This window comes from Carcharhinus amblyrhynchos, chromosome 8 (genome assembly GCF_965287045.1).
Source record: "Carcharhinus amblyrhynchos chromosome 8, sCarAmb.v2.hapA, whole genome shotgun sequence".
Lineage (NCBI taxonomy): Eukaryota > Metazoa > Chordata > Chondrichthyes > Carcharhiniformes > Carcharhinidae > Carcharhinus > Carcharhinus amblyrhynchos.
This window is the reverse complement of record NC_137331.1, coordinates 98,992,575-99,009,445: the sequence shown is the minus strand read 5'-3', so window position 1 is coordinate 99,009,445 and position 16,871 is coordinate 98,992,575. Positions and strand designations below refer to the sequence as shown.

General features: G+C 41.6%; 1 protein-coding gene across 1 annotated transcript in view; it reads right to left on the bottom strand.

The window, feature by feature from the left end:
• tg (thyroglobulin) overlaps positions 1-16,871 on the bottom strand; it is a 364,697-nt gene that overhangs the window by 272,060 nt on the left and 75,766 nt on the right. The window contains exons 18-21 of the mRNA XM_080193545.1: positions 13,678-13,832; positions 11,338-11,494; positions 6,966-7,184; positions 1,834-1,983 (exon numbers count right to left, since the gene is read on the bottom strand). Coding sequence (XP_080049671.1) covers positions 1,834-1,983; positions 6,966-7,184; positions 11,338-11,494; positions 13,678-13,832 — 681 coding nt within the window. The remainder of the gene's footprint in view (positions 1-1,833; positions 1,984-6,965; positions 7,185-11,337; positions 11,495-13,677; positions 13,833-16,871) is intronic.

Genomic DNA, 16,871 nt, shown 5'->3' with positions numbered 1-16,871 from the left:
TGCTGCTACTGTGCGCCACTGGTGTGGGAGCAAAGGTGTGGCAGTTGTGTGGCACAAATGTCATTTGCTACTTATCAGCCTAATTCTGGATATTGTCCAGGTCTTGTTCCATTTGGACATGGACGCTTTACTGTCTAAGGAGACACAAATGGTGCTGAACATTGTGTGATTATCTGCGAACATCACCACTTCTGCCTTATGATGGAAGAAAGATTATTGATAACGCTGAGATGGTTGTGTCTAGGACGCTACCCTGAGGAGCAGTGATGTCCTGGAGCTGAGATGTTTGACCTGCAGCCAACACAATCATCTTCCTTTGTGTCAAGTTTGACTCCAAACAGCAAAGGGTTGTCCCCTGATTCTCATTGACTCCAGTTTTGCTGGGGCCCCTTGATTTCACACTCAGTCAATGCTGTCTTGATGTCAAGAACTAATTGCCTGGATACATGCACAGATTAGGTGAAGGTTTCTGTCCAGCTAAGTTGGTTATCATAATGACTGCCGTAAAGTGGTCGATTTAGACCATTGGCTTTCCATGAGTTGAAAGTAAAATATCAGCTCTGATTTCCCACTACTGATTCCTATCCAGAAAAGGCATGAGCACAAGTTGCCAATAATTGACTGTGGCACCAACAATAATTTGTATCTTGCCAACATTCAATGAAGAGAGACTCTTTGGGAGAAAGCACTCAGTATTTTTGAAAGGAAAAATGCAACATGAATCCTTACCTTCTGGAGAAGAGTGTGGCACAAAAGAAAAACATTTAGAGGAAGGAAAAGGCCTTTAAAAATAAATCAGGGGGTCTACAACAGTTAGATGTTACACGCTGATCATGCCATATTTCAGCAGCTAAGGTCAACAACTGTTCCAGGAATTTATTACTGCTGTTCTTTGATGGCTGCGGAAGGCAGATTGTACACTCCCTGTGTGGCCACAGACCAGATGATTGGATCCTGCTTCCAATTTTTAAACCATTAGTGACTTAAAGGATCATTCCTGCAGACCATGTGGTCCCAGATTTGTCAACAATGGAACTTGAGAAATGTCAATCAAGCATCTTATCAGGCACATGTGTTATTCAGTATATATGACACCTAACATTAACCTCTCAACCAATATCACTAACACAGATTATCTGGTTATTATCTCACTGCTGTTTGTCATAGATATAGAAAGTACAGAAGGAGGTCATTCAGCCCATTGAATCTGCACTGACCACAATCCCACCTGGACCCTATTCCTGTAACCCCGCTTATTTATATTGCTAATCCCCCCGATACTAGGATTCATTTAGCATGGCCAGTCAACCTAACACGCATGTCTTCGGATTTGTTATGTACAAATTGGATACAGGACTGTGTTTGCTGACATTACAACAGTGACTACACATCAGAGATATATCATTGAATGTGAAGTAGTCTGGGACATAATAGAAGGTGCTATGTGAGAGCTTGTTTTCCATTTTCATTATTTTCCCTTTTTACCAGGTATTTCCGGTAAAAATACTTTACGAGTCCAGGGGTGGATAAAAATATTAGAGGCCAAGTCAGGAAGAGATATTGGAATAGGGTTGAATGGGGTGAGAGGAGAAAAATTTGTGAGGGGAGGGAGTCGGGGGAACAAAATTGGAGACTGGGTCGAGGGGCATGCTTTGAAGTAAAAGTGGTTTGGGAGAGAGATCAGAGGCTGATGGGGAGAGAGGGCAGAGGCAGGGTGGGGTTGGTGGCAGGGTGAAGAGAGAAAGGGAAAGTTCAGAGGAATAATTTGGCTGGTAAGGTGGGGAACTAGAAAAGTGAAAGTACCTTCAAAATAGATTGAAATAAAATACTTACACTGGTGGACTGAAAAGGCACCAGGAGATAGTGTCTTTTTTCCTTTTGGGCATTTGTTACACTTGAAGCTTCCTGTGACCTCCTGATAAAATCCACGTGGGCACAGAATACAGCTGCCACCCTGAGAAAAGCTGCCAGCTGGACACACAACTGTGAAAGGAAAGGACCACAATTATTCATCTGTTTTCAGAATGATAAAATCAACTTCACATCACACAATATTTAATTAATCATCAAAACTTCATTGGTGCTCAACCAGGTCAGGAATATCAGCTTTAATATATTTTACTCAAAGGTCACATAAGCAAAACTTCCCTCTGTACTATCTCCCTGAGCAGGCCATCTGCAGAATAAATCTCGATTTACATTATCTCACTGTAACATAATGCTAATTAGATACTTTTTTTATTAGTTCATGTGATGTGGGCATTGCTGGCAATGTCAGCATTTATTGGGAGTTGATTTCTTGAATCACTGATGTCTGTGCTGTACGAAGGGAAGTTCCAGGTTTTTGACCCAACAACAGTAATGGAATGATGATATAATTCCAAGCCAGGAGGCTGTGTGACGTGGAAGGAGTATTCCAAGTTGTGGTGTTTCCATGCTTACACTGCCCTCATCCTTCTAGATGGTAAAAGTCATAGTTTTGAATGTGCTTTCAAAGGAATATTGACAAATTGCACTTTGTAGATGGTATGTATTGCTGTTAATGCGCATTAGGGATTGAGGGATTATATGTTTAAAGTGGTGGATAGAGGCTGCTCTATCTTAGATGGTATTAAACTTCTTGGAGCTTGGGTAGGTTCACAGTGAAGTTCCTCAGGGGTCAGTGATGAACCCCCTCTAGACCTTAGTGTATTGAGGACAATTTCAACTGTTGTGGATATTGGTGCAAAACTTGGTAGCATTGTGAATATAAGAAAGATAGCATAGAACTTCAAAAAGACACGGATGTGTTCATGGAATAGGTGGACAGGTAGCAAGTGGAGTTCAATGTGGAGAAATATGAAGTGATCCATTTTGATGAGAGGAACATTAGAGACAATATAAACTGAAGGGTACTATTCAAGGTGGTGCGCAGGAGCAGAGAGACCTAGGTGTATATGTGTCGTTGAAAGTGGCAGGACAAGATGAGAGAGTGGTTAGCAAAATATACAGTATCCTAGGCTTTGGTGGGGATGCTGGAGCAATAAGGTTATGCTAAATTTGCCTAAGACAGTAGTTCGGCCTCAGCTAGTGCATTGTATTCAGTTCTGGGCACTTTATTTTAGAAAGGGTGAGAAGGTATTGGAGAAAGTGCAGAAAAGATGAATGAGAATATTTTAGAAAGGGTGTGAAGGTATTGGAGAAAGTGCAGAAAAGATGAATGAGAATGGTCCTAGGATTGAAGACCTTTAGTTGTGAAAATAGATTAGAGAAATTAGAAGGCTAACAGGAGATTTAATGGAGATGTTCAAAATCATAAGGGGTCTGGAGAGACTAGATAGGGAGAAACTGTTCCCATATTAAAGGATCGAGAATGAGATAGCACAGATTTCAAATAATTAGCAGAGAAAGAAAAAGAAAAATCTTTTTTGCGCAGCGAGTATTTAATGCCAGAACGTACTCCTCTGTGCTGGAGATTCAGTCGAAGCATTCAAAAGGAATTCAACTATTATCTGAAAAGGAAAAATGTGCAGGGGTAAGGGGAGAAGGTGGGAGAATGGCCTTCCATTGGATATTGGTGCAAAACTTGGATGTTTGCCCTTTTGCAGAGCCAGTACAGACATGACAGGCCGAATGGCCTCTTTCTGCACCGGAACAATTCTGTGATTCTCTGAGATCCTATGCTTTTCGATTATTCTTTCATTCCTAATTGCCTCAAGAAGGCGGTGGTGAGCTGCCTTCTTGAACCATATGGTGAGGGTACACTCACAGTACTGAAAGGGAGGGAATAACAGGATTTTGACCCAGCAACAGTGAAGAATCAGTAATATATTTCCAAATTGGAATGGCTTCTACCTAAGAGGGCAGAATGGTTTGATGTTTTATTTGACAGACTGTTGCTCCAACATGGCTGCATTCTCTTAGTGTTGCATTGACGTAGCAGCCTGAATACATGCTTAACTGTGGTGAGCCCACAACTTTATAACTGAGGCTTGAGTGAGCTACGGATGACATCTGATGGAATAAATTTGTCTCTGGCTGTAAGGTCCCACTGAGAATAAGTTTGGGGCACTCTCAATTGAAACAATAATCCTACATCAGAAAAATGCCTGTAGCTGTCAACTAAAAGATGATTAGTGTAAAGAACAGAAACAGCAGTTAAATGATGTTCTGCGTTATTATTTTAGGCCATGTGGGCAAGGCCTGCACTTGTTTTCCCTCAACTGAGTGACTTTTTCTGCCATTTCAGAGGGCAGTTAAGAATCAAGACATTGCTGTAGACCGAGAGTCACATACAGGCCAAACTTGGTAAGATTTGATTGATGAGGGTTGTCATGGTCACCATTACTGAGACCAGCTTTCAATTTCTGATATATTAATTGACCTTAAATTCCAACAGCGACCATGTTGAAATTCAATTTCATGTCCCCCAGAGAATTAGTCTGGGTCTTGGATTACTAGTCCAAAGATATTACCACTACATCATCATCATTCTCTCCCCCACCCCATGCAGCAGGAAGTGCTGTGCTGAGGTTGGGCTGTAGCTTATTGTTGAGTAGAGGACATTTCATTCCAAACCTGGTTTTACCTGACACTAGAAGATTGGAATTGAATGCACACAGTGGAAACAATAAGTGGGACTTTACAATCTTGCTCATCCCAAATCTATAAAATCCCGCCTACGGTCAATGAACCTTTACATGATCTGCCCCTCGCCTGCTCCGATTCCCGAGGTAGACGGGTTGCTAAAATTTCAGCCAATAATTGCATAGAATTCCTACAGTGCAGAAGAAGACCATTCGGCCCATCAAGTTTGCACTGACCACAATCCTACCCAGACCCCATCCCCACGCATTTACCCCAGCTAATCTTCCTTACACTAAAGGACAATTTAGCATGGCCAATCAACCTAACTCGCACATCTTTGGACTATGGGAGGAAACACACACAGACACGGAAGAACGTGCAGACTCCACACAGACAGTGACCCAAGCCAGGAATCGAACCCAGGTCCCTTGTGCTGTGAGGCAGCAGTGCTAACTACGTGGCACTGTGCCGATCCAGTAGCCTCACAACTGCAATAATGTTATAACGTTAAAGTCTATCAGCAGAAGGCTTTGCAAACAAGGTATTTCTGCTGAAATTGTGCAGTCAGTGAGAATTTCCCCCATCTGGACATTCAACATCAGTTACAAGAAAATAACAATGTGAGTTCCAATCTGAGAAGAGCGCCTCCATCTGAATCAGTGGGGCATTTCTCTCACACCAACTATTGTTCAAGCAACATCATAAAACCAAATTCAGATTCAGTGCTGGTTTCATTTTACAGAACTGGCTGAGTCTATCCAGACTCCTATAATTCTATCTTAAGCCGATAAATGATGTTGAGGAGCCTGGAACTGTTTACTCTGGAGAGGGAAAGACAGGGAAGAGGAGGCAACGTTCAAGTTTTTAAGGTTCTAAAGGAAATAGACAAACTGAATCTTGATAAGAAAAAAAGAAAAGCTTCTTATTTATAAAACGGCCTTCATGGACAATGAAGTATTCTATGCAGTCCAGACAGTGTTGCAATGTAGGAAACCAACGGCAGCCAATATGTGTACAGCAAGGTCCTATAAACAACAAAACAATGACTAATCTGTTTTAAGTACTGGTTAGGGGTTAAATGTTGGCTAGAATACCAGAAGTCCCTGTTCTTTGAATACTGCAATGGGATCTTTTATATCTACATGAAAGGAGAAATGTTAGCCTTATAAACAGTACCTCCAACAGCATAACAGTGCCATTGTATGAAGCCGCATTGACGGCTTTGAGTATATGTTCAACTCTCTAAATTAGGGCTTCAAGATACAACCTCCTAACTCAGAGACAAGAATGCTACCACTGAACTAAGGCCCATAATGTGTTTAACAGTGCCATAACTATAAAACAGGGGAATATAAGTTGAAGCTTGAAAGAAGCAAGGTGCACATATAGCTTATGCTACCTTACAGAAAGTCAGCTCATTCTTCCTGGATCTTCAGGGTTATCTGCAAACCCCTCCTGCCTTTGAAAAGACTTTTTCTTTTTTAGGTAGAAAAAGGAACCCGTCTGCTTTTGCACCACAGCCAAAGGTTACCCAGCTATTGCGGTTCACTTTACATTGTTATTTATACCTTGCACAGGGAAGTAACTGGTCTGTGTTCGTGGAATACAGCTGCAAATGGTGTGGGATTAAAATTGTTTTCGGCAGAGGTCACTGAGACAGATTTCACTTTATTTGTGCTTGGGAGGTTCAGTGAACACATGTGCACTGAACTTTACAGTCAGTAAGTTTTTGGAAGGGTTGAATAGATATTGAAGGAGGGGGTTAGGGGGTTACTGAACATTATTAATTTATGAATGCAGAATGCAGGTATTCTCTCAGCCTTACACTTTCTTATATTCCTATTCCTACATAGCTAGGGGTGAAGAGGTGGACGGGCTATGGCTAAAAAACAAAGATAAGAGGACAGATCAATATGGCTGAGTGACAAATGGATCAGGGCACTTTTGTGTTGAACATTCTCTCAGATACAAAGCAATGATGCAGCTGATTGCACTGGACCCATCAAAGGGCCAAATGGCCACTTTCCAGTTCATGATTTAATTCCTGCAAGCTCCGCCATATTGGGAAAAGTGAAGAGATTTTGTCCATCGGATTAGGTTGGAATTGGACAAAAGGTGGAAGAAAAACGCATAGCATTCATGTGCTACTGAAGAATTAGGGTGTCACCCATTCTTTTGCTATGTTCCATTCCCATATTTTCATAAAAACGTACAAAATAGTAGGCCATTTGGCCCTTCGAGCCTGTTCTGCCATTCATTTCGATCATGGCTGATCTCGCACACATGTGAAAGATCCCCTAGCAGTCTCTGAAGGGCAGGGGTCTCTCCATCTGAAAATTTTTTAACTTTCCAGAGACTTAGTTGCTGCAAGGAGTTACTTCAAAGGCTTTAATACTTACCGCACCCACCAGCATCGTCACCACCTCTCTGAGTGTCTGAAACCCTTATGTAGCCAGATGTGCACCCAAGGTGAACTGAGGGTGGGAAGTCCTGGCTTTTGCCTGTGGGAAAATCGCTGAAGGCTGGAAACTGTTTGGAATTCAGAAAGAGGTGGTAGTTTCCGCTGGTAATCAGTTCAGTAAAACGTTGAATTAGCCCCTCCCCCAACAGAGCTTTCTCTGTGGATTAAAAAAAATAAAATTGTCAATATTTACAGAAGTCTTTGCTGTTATAATTGTCCATACAGCTCATTTGCCCACTGTGCCTTTGAAAAGCCATATCTAATTAGTCCCCGGTTCTTTCCCCATAACCCTGCACATTTTTCCTTTTCCAGCTCATATCCAATTTCCTGTTGGAAGCAAAAACTTGGACCAGTTCCCATCCATTCCAGATCGGAACAACTCACAATCTAGGGCCGTGGTAGTCTGCTTCCCACTTAATGCAAGGCAAATATTTAGATTCACTGATTGTCATCAGGAACAACAAATTATACAATTAATTGAGGAGATTGAAATCTTTGATTGCCTGCTTTGCTAATTTGCTTTTATAATTATGTTGCCTTGATTCAAGATGTGATTAAAATGAAAAACCGAGGTAGTGTAGCCTCTTGAACTAAAAGTACCAATTGCCAGGTTGGTCACTAAGCATGAAGGACGCAGATTGAAGGTCACTGGCAAAAGAAGCGAAGAGGAGACAATGGAGATAAACCTTTTTTTTGTACATGTAGCAAATTGTTATCTTGAACACACTTCCTGAAAGGGTGCTAGAAGCAGATTTAATAAGAACCTTAAATAGGATATATACCTGAATTGGAAAATTTACTGGGTTATTGAGAAAAAGCACGAGAATGGGGGAAAATAATTAGTTAACTCTTTCAAAGAGTGAGTACACTCATGATGTCCTTCCTGTGTTGTAAGATCCTGGGATGTGGACAGAGTCGCACAGACTAGGGGAGCAGCAGGACAAATTCCTGGTCTGTGTTGAATTAACTTAGTAAGAAGTCTCACAACACCAGGTTAAAGTCCAACAGGTTTATTTGGTAGTAAACGTCACAGTGGCGTTTACTACCAAATAAACCTGTTGGACTTTAACCTGGTGTCGTGAGACTTCTTACTGTGTTTACCCCAGTTCAACGCCGGCATCTCCACATCTTGAATTAACTTGACAGCAGTAAGGGTGCTCAGGATAGAAATAGGGAAATGTTATCCATCACAGGTGGCTTTGACTTTGTTCCTGTCAGCGAGTGCATATGTGCTGATGTTCAATGAGATCAGGAACAGGCTCAGACAGTAAAGTCTGACAAATCTGGTTGTCTAATGTAAACACATGAAAGAAATTAGCTGGCACAATACCACGGCATAGCTGAGCACTTTCAGAACACGAGGGACAGAATTCAATGTAACTAATGGAATGAGGGGAGGGAAGGGGGGATCCAGCCCACTGATTGCACAACTGGAAGGAAACCTTTGTGGTCTCGTCAGGCACTTAACTGGCCAGTGATTTTTATTTTTTTTAGTTAATTTATGGGATATTGGCGTCGCTGACTGGCCAGCATTAATTGACCGAGGGCAGTTGAGTGTCAACCACATCGCTGTGGATCTGGAATCACATGTAGGCCAGACCAGGTAAGAACAGCAGGTTTCCTTCCCTCAAGGACATCAGTGAATCAGATGGGTTTTTCCACAAATTGACAATGATTTCATGGTCATTAGTAGATTCTTAATTCCAAGTATCTTTTACTGAATACAAATTCCATCATCTGCCACGACAGGATTTGAACCCAGGTGCCCAGAACATTAGCTGAGTTTCTGGATTAATAGTCTATTGTAAATCAGATGGAATGCTGGCTGCTGCCAGTAGCGCTCCAAGGTCTTCATCAGCGATCCCTAGAACTCAGGCAAATGAGGATGGGAAGTGAATAAAGGGAGAAGGAAGTGCAGTTGCGGGAGGGGGGGATGTAAGGGATTGGTCTTCTATATCCATCCCTCTTCCCTAGGCTGCGCACTAAGTATCTTTGAAATAGATTAATGAAGATTAATTAATCACCCTCTCATAAGATTACAGACAAAACTGACAGAACTTGTCTGGTGGTCTTTGAGAAACATAAGAACATAAGAACATAAGAAATAGGAGCAGGAGTAGGCCATCTAGCCCTTCGAGCCTGCCCCGCCATTCAATAAGATCATGGCTGATCTGTCGTGGCTCAGTTCCACTTTCCCGCCCTCTCCCCATAACCCTTAATCCCTTCTCTTATCAAAAACCCATCAACCCGCTTCTTAAAAATATTTAGCGAGGCAGCCTCCACCACTTCAACGGGCAGAGAATTCCAGAGATTCACCACCCTTTGAGTGAAGAAGTTCCTCCTCAACTCCGTTCTAAACCGCCTCCCCTTTATCTTGAGGCTGTGCCCCCTAGTCCTACTGTCTTTTTTGAGCGGGAAGAGTCTCTCCACCTCTATCCTATCCATCCCATTCATCATCTTATACGTCTCAATGAGATCTCCCCTCATTCTTCTAAACTCTAACGAGTACAAGCCTAGTTTATTCAGCCTCTCCTCATAGCTCAATCCCCTCAACTCCGGTATCAGCCTAGTAAACCTCCTCTGCACTCCCTCCAGGGCCAAAATATCCTTGCGCAGGTGCGGCGCCCAAAACTGCACACAGTACTCCAGCTGCGGCCTCACCAATGCCCTATACAGCTGCAGCAAGACCTCCCTACTTTTATATTCAATCCCCCCCGCTATGAAGGCCAGCATCCCATTCGCCTTCCTGACCACCTGCTGCACCTGCAAGCTAACAGAAAAGCTGGTCCACTCACATGTAATTCCTGAGCCCCACTAAATTCCAAAAGGCAGGGATACTTGGTGTCAATTGACTCAATAATGAGGCTAAATGGACAACCTACCAGAAGCAAGGGAGTTTCCCCAGAACCCTTTCCCATTTCCATATGTTAACACAGGAAGTTGTCCCACTGCAGGGAATCTGTCATGCGGTTTCTCCTGCAATGGGCTGCCATGTTTCCCACCGCAGGAGGTTACATTAATCCTGCCCAAAAAAATATTAGTCAACTTTTGAAAGTGGAGGCTGATCACCATTTAAGATGCAACTTTTCAGGAGACAGGTCCGATGAAAGATCACCCTATGCTGTGCATCTTCCGTTTTCTATTTAACTTTTAAGTATTCACATATGTTTTAATTTCTTATTTCTCTTTGCCATATTTGCAGTTTTAAAATGAAATCCTGTCATTTTGATTCTATTTTATATTAGGTAAAATTTGGAATGCATTGCTCCAGAGAGATGGAACCTCCAAACAAATGATTCTGCCCCTGGGCCCAGGTCTTGCAGGGGTTTTTCAATGGCAAACTATTGGCGTTTGCCATCATTAGCCCCCCAAGATGGACAACATCAGAATTGAGCACACACTTAGATTAACACAGAAATCCTGAAGTTATGGCCCGTCATTTACCGCACCACCAGAAATTGTGCTATTGCCAACCCCTGCTCCCTCAAACCCCACCACAGCCAGCAATCACTGAAATCAGATGATGTATTGAAACCCTTTTCCAATCTCACATGGATTTAGAATCCCCATCAAAAGTCTCACCTTGCCAAGATATCATTGTCATCCCAGCACCCCAGGAATGTAACACAAACCATAGGGAATAATGCAGTAAATAATGCATTGTACAATGCAGTGAATGCAACAGTTAAGTTGAAAATCTGAAAAGCAGTGGTGAATAATTAAAGAATAGGGAAAAGGTATTCATAGAATACTCACAGTACGGAAGGAGGCCATTTGGCCCATTCAGCCTGCACTGACAGCAATCCCACCCTGGCCCTATCCCTGTAACCCCAACATTTTACCCTGCTAATCCCCCTGACACTAAGGGGCAATTTAGCATGGCCAATGCACCTGACCAGCATGTCTTTTGGACTGTAGGAGGAAACTGGAGCACCTGGAGGTGAGACATGGGGAGAATGTGCAGACTTTACACGGACAGTCACCCGAGGCCAGAATTGAACCCGGGTCCCTGGCACTGTGAAGCAGCAATGCTAACCACTGCACCACCATGCCACCCTTTAAAACTTTAAAAGGAAATTTAAAGTTTATTATACTTCATAGTTATATTTAAAATCACCATATGTAGCACCTTCTTTGGAAAATTCAAGTCTCTTAACTGCTAAATCCTTTACCTCAAAATCATAGCTTGCATGAAACTATCTGCAGCTATCAATTGTCCCATGCAATTCATGTGGCATATTAAAATTGTTCAGCAATGTTCATCCAGCAAGTGTGATTATGTGCACAAAGTCTGAAGCAATGTAGCTTACCTATGTCATGCAGGTCAGGAAGAAAGGATGCTGGGATATTCCTCAGCTGCACTTTCCAAGTAACATTTACACCTAAAATGTCCGCACTCAAACATCCAACCGACACAGTCGAGTCATCACAGACTGGAATCAACAACGTTTCACCAGGAACGGTCATCTAAAAAGAGACAGGAATATTGGGAGCTCCCATTTTTTTTCTGTTGTGTTCAAATTGATGTTTTTTAATGCTTCTTCAAAGATTTTATTTTGAAAGGTATTTCAAAAAGATGAAGAACGCCATCACTCGAAATGGAAATCCTTTCCAGTTTGAGGACCATGTACCCAGGACTACACAAGTCAGCTGCAGCACCAGTAAGGACAGAGTAAAGGCCTAGGCAGCACACAGAAGATCCACCCCTGGTAATCCTAATGTAAGTGAATAGCTTGCAAGGTCATTTCAGAGTACAGTTGGGAATCAACCTGGTTGGTGCGGGACCAATGTCACATATTCAGCCAGACCAGGTTAGGAAGAACATTTGTGAACCAATAGGGTCGTTACGACAATCAACAGCTTTGCCATCACTCCTATTCATACCAGTTGTTTTTTAAATCCCAAATCTTTTAAATAACAATGTTCAAATTTTCAATTTGATGGTGCAATTTGACTTACATTTTTTAAATCGAAACCTAATTCAGTAAGATAATCACTGCACAACCCATTGTAAACAGGAGTGGAGATGTCAGCATTGGACTGGTGTGGGCACAATGAGAAATCTCACAACTCTAGGTTAAAATCCAACAAGTTTATTTGGAATCATGAGCTTTCGGGTCGCTGCTCCTTCATCTCCAAAAGCTCATGATTCTAAATAAATCTGTTGGTCTTTAACCTGGTGTAATGAGGCTTCTTACGTTGTAAACAGGGTAGAGAATGAACAAATTCAAACTGTACTTTTTTGTATTTGCCCAATGAACTATGTGCTAGGCTCATTATCATATTTTGGCCTTTTTGGCCTTCAGAGCATAGCCCTTCTTCCACCAGGCCCAGAGGTTCATCTTGACCTTAGGGTTATACTAGCCCAGCTCTTCTATTTGGTAGTGAAGCAGTTAAAAGTTCCTAGCTTTGGCCTAGACAAGAGGTAAAACAGATTAAAGTTCTACGGCTGATCATCATCCAGACATTTGTGCTGCAAAATATAAAAGTTCAGACATTGTGCAAGGACAAAGCTAAGTTAAAATGTCAAAGTGAACAATGCTATACAGTTTCTATGTGAGGTATCTAAAGGGCTGTCAATGTTTCTGTAACCTGTGATGTTAGTGTACCTTTATTTTTTATTTTTTATTCCAATTTAATCAAATCAAGTCTAATTCAGAGTCTCAACAAGTTGAGGCGTTCCTGTTCCAAGCTGACAAGACAGGGCTCTCACCTCCTGTCTTGGGCTTGATCTACATGATCCAAGCTGATTGGAGCAGGCACAGCTCCTCCTCCAAGGCTTGATCTCATTTACATCTTAGCCAAAAGGCCGGGATGCCACTTTTAAAAATTTCTTCAAATGAAGGTAAAATGTAACGTAATGACTTCAATCAAGTACAGCATGTCAATACTACACTTGATCTTAGCCAAAAGGCCGAGACAGTCTTGGATGTCATTGCTGGAAGGAAAAGTGAACTAATGGAAGTCAGGTGACTGAAGTCTTTCAGCTTTCAGTTTCATTTTGGCTACAGCTCTAGAGGCCATCTTAGAAGTAAGCTGGAAAAGAAGTCTCTTTCTCTCTCTGTTTTGCTTTGAAAATGTTATTAGTTAGCTGAAAGAAAGGCTTGTTGCCATGCTGTAGTGGAGAATCTTTGTTTTGTTGTTTTGGGAGCTGATCCAACTACAAACTGCTCTGAATTTTCAAGATCACTTGAAATCAGCATTCAACCCAGGGAAGTGGATTCCAGTTTCATGAGAGATTTAGTCTGTGTAGTGATGAATCTGTTTGAAGGGTTTTGCTTACTGGATTTTGGTTTTAATTGGAGCATCATTAGGTATATTCATTAAGATTATACATTGGTGCTGTTGTTGTATTGCTTTTGTTTGTAATTGATAAATGTTCTTACTCATTTTCTTACTATACATGTCAACTATATTCTTAAATAAACTTTGTTTGATAAAGCTTCCTAGTGGGTCTTTAGAATCACACCTGAAGTGAAGCATCTCATGCTTATCCTAGCCAAATTCAATGTAAAAAACTTATGTTTCAGGCGAGCTTCATAAAACACTCTGGAGTTTCTGACCTGAACTATAACAAACTGCATGCTTTGCAACATCATCAGAAGAAAGGAAAAAATTGATAAACAAAGAGAATATTTTTATATAAGCACCTGAATGTGACATAATCCTCTGGCTCTCAGATCATCGGCAATGAAGGTGTTAAATGCCTTCAATAATCCTGAATAATCACTGCTGCATGTTTTTCCAGATGGTAACAGAAGTCGAAACTGTCTTTGGGTCTCAGCCACTTGAAATAGGTTGATTTCTATGAGGTAAGACATGATCTTCATATAAGGACATTTTCTAAAATCACTTTTCTAAACCACATTTTATTCCTCCCCTTACTCTCGAATATCTAACAACATAATACTGGAATAGCGTATTTGATTTTCTTGTAACTAAGGGACAGTGTACCAAACATTTCTGTTGAAATAAGTTGCATTATTGTAGTCACAATTCCTACCACCAGGGGGATTAATTTTAACATTTACAACATGGAAACAAGCCATTTGGCCCAATCAGTTTCAGCATTTAGCTTCTATGTAAGTAAAGAATTCTATTTAATTTGCTTGCCCTATTCCCACATTCATTCAAGCTCTGTTTGTTCATTCACCAGTAAAATCTAATTACAATTATCGCCAAAGTTCTGCCTCAGCTAACTCTAGAAGTGAATTCCACGACCTTACAACTCTCTGTATAAAGAAGTTTCTTTTGTGTTTTGAATCATTATCATTCAAGTTTGTATCTTTGGCAATCAATTTTGTCTCATGACCAGTTGACTGGATGTGCAGTTCTATGGTATCAAAAATTTTAGTTCATTTTTCCCCTCCAGATGCCCCATAAAATATAGTCATCTGGGAAAGATATTATCCAGCAAAATTTGGGGTGGAATTTTCCCATCCGTGATTAAGTCCCATGGTGGGGACAGGAATAATGAATGTTTCTCACTGTGGAGGCCAATGAGAAGCCACTCCATATCGTCTGGACCCAACCTCACTAATCATGCACCCGGGGGTTTTGTGCTGTATTTGGTGGTGGGATAGACATGGTGGTGCCAGTCCCACCATCATATCTGGGTGCCTTATTGAAAAGAAGCACAACATCATGGATCTGCTGTTGGAGAAAAAAGATCAACCTCCTGAAAAAAAGATGGATCTCCAGGAATGCTGTAAGGCTGGAAGATGGAATGCCTCATTGACACTAAATCTGGAAGATCCACCTGTAGATGCTCCCACCACCCACTGCTTTGGTGTTCTGGGATCCAGCATTACTGATGACCTTTATCCACATCTCCAGAGGCAGCCCCAGACATTGTTCATATAAGTCCCAATTTGTGAACACCATGCCCTTCCAGACATATATATCACTGGTGTGTTTTCCTACTGGTGCAAGATTCTGGTTAGGCTTTTCTGATTAGCAGGATGCAAAACAGTTTCACTCTGATCTCCAGCGGATTGCCATGGCGGGAAGATTCCTTGGAAAATTCACTCTGGCCTGAAACCTATTTTTGGCCTCCAGTCAAATTCTTCTCCTATGCCTGCTATCGCACACAATTATTCGGACCATGGGAGAACTCAGCCCTTGATATCCATTCAATACATTTCAGTTGCTGAGATTATTTGGAAATGAAGAATTTTTTTGAAATAGATAAAGGCCATAATCCAATTGGGCACATTCTATAGATGCTTTGGAACAATATCCTATATAATGAGATTAATGGGAATGCATTTAAGTAAATGGGATTTGACAATTATACCCATATCATCACAATCTGTGTTAATCACAAATACTGGCTGCTCCCTGAATACTTTTGTGGTGCTAACTTGGGATGTACAATTTGCTTAATTTGATTATCCAGTACTGAGGATATAAACACTGAGGTGTTGTTTTTCTCCAAGAACTTTCTCTTAAAAGAGCATGAGCCACTAAAAGAAACACCTCTGCTTGACAAGTCTGAAAATACTTGAGAGATTTGCCCTTGAGAGGGCTGCTGGATTGGTGATTTTGTCCTTCCATCGGTTGTATAGAACACACCATGGACAGTGAAGAGGAAAACTGTTGAGCTTCCCTTTCTTGATAGTTGTAAACTATCTACATTTCACGACCATTCAACAGGATTTTGAGATACCTGGCAACATCGGGGTCCTTAGAGTAAGCTTAATGTTTTGTAAGTCAGCCAAAGTCATGACTGCTTCCGCCCTGTGTCGATTGAGTTCTGCATCAAAAGACAGATTGTCTTTCACTGTGTGGTCAAGGTCACCAAATTTTCTAACCCTTTCTAGAGGGGTTTTATTTAATGTGATTTAGGGTGGAGATGTGACATCTTGTCCCATAGCCACAGCTTTCTCCAGAATTAGAGTGAGGAAGAATAAGTTACAACAACAGGACAGACAATCCATGTATCTTGATAGCTGAGTTTTTGTGTGAGTGACTAGCATGGCATCATAGAAACCTAAAGAAGGAGCCTGCGACTCAGAAAGCTTGTGCTGCCAAATAAACCCTGTTAGACTTTAACCTGGTGTTGTGAGACTTCTTACCGATCAGAGAAACATACAAACCAGAAGCAAGAGTAGGTCATTCAGCTTTCCAGCCTGTTCTGCCATTCATTTTGATCGTGGCTGATCATCATATTCAATGGTGAGAATTTTACCATCCCGCCCACCACAGGAATTAGAACGTGAAAAGGTCCATTGACCGCGGGTGGGATTTTATTGTTTCGGGACCAAGTGAGGCCGTAAAAGCCTGCCCATATCCCGTGCTCCCTTTAGCCTCAAGAGCTATGTCTAATTTCTTCCTGAAATCAGACAAAGTAGTTTTGGCCTCATCAGCATAGATGAATTCTCTGATCAAAAACTTCTGTATTTTTCTCACTGTTTTCAGTTCGGACAGATTGGAGAGATTGGCGACTGATTTAGCGTACAAGTAAGCTTTTTCATGTCGGCAGCGAAGGCAAAGGGTAGGATCATAGAGAAGCCAAACCAAACAAGGTAAGGACGAGAACTTAGCCCTGTTTCACTCCATTCTTCTCCCTGGAACCGTCAGAAATGGTGCCATGAAACTGTGCAGTACAGTGCATGCTACCATGATCGGAGTAGATGAGAGTGGGGAGTTTTGGTGGGCAGCAAAAAAATCATGAATGTGGCAGTTCTCAAAAGGCAGATATCCTGCATATATTGGCCTCACCAAATAGCTGGCACAAGCATATTCAAAGGATGAAAAGAAGACTAGGATTTTCTCTACGGCGAGGTAGTCATAGCCAGAAGACCAGCAGGATGCTAAAAGCTCTGCTTCATGGATGTTTGAA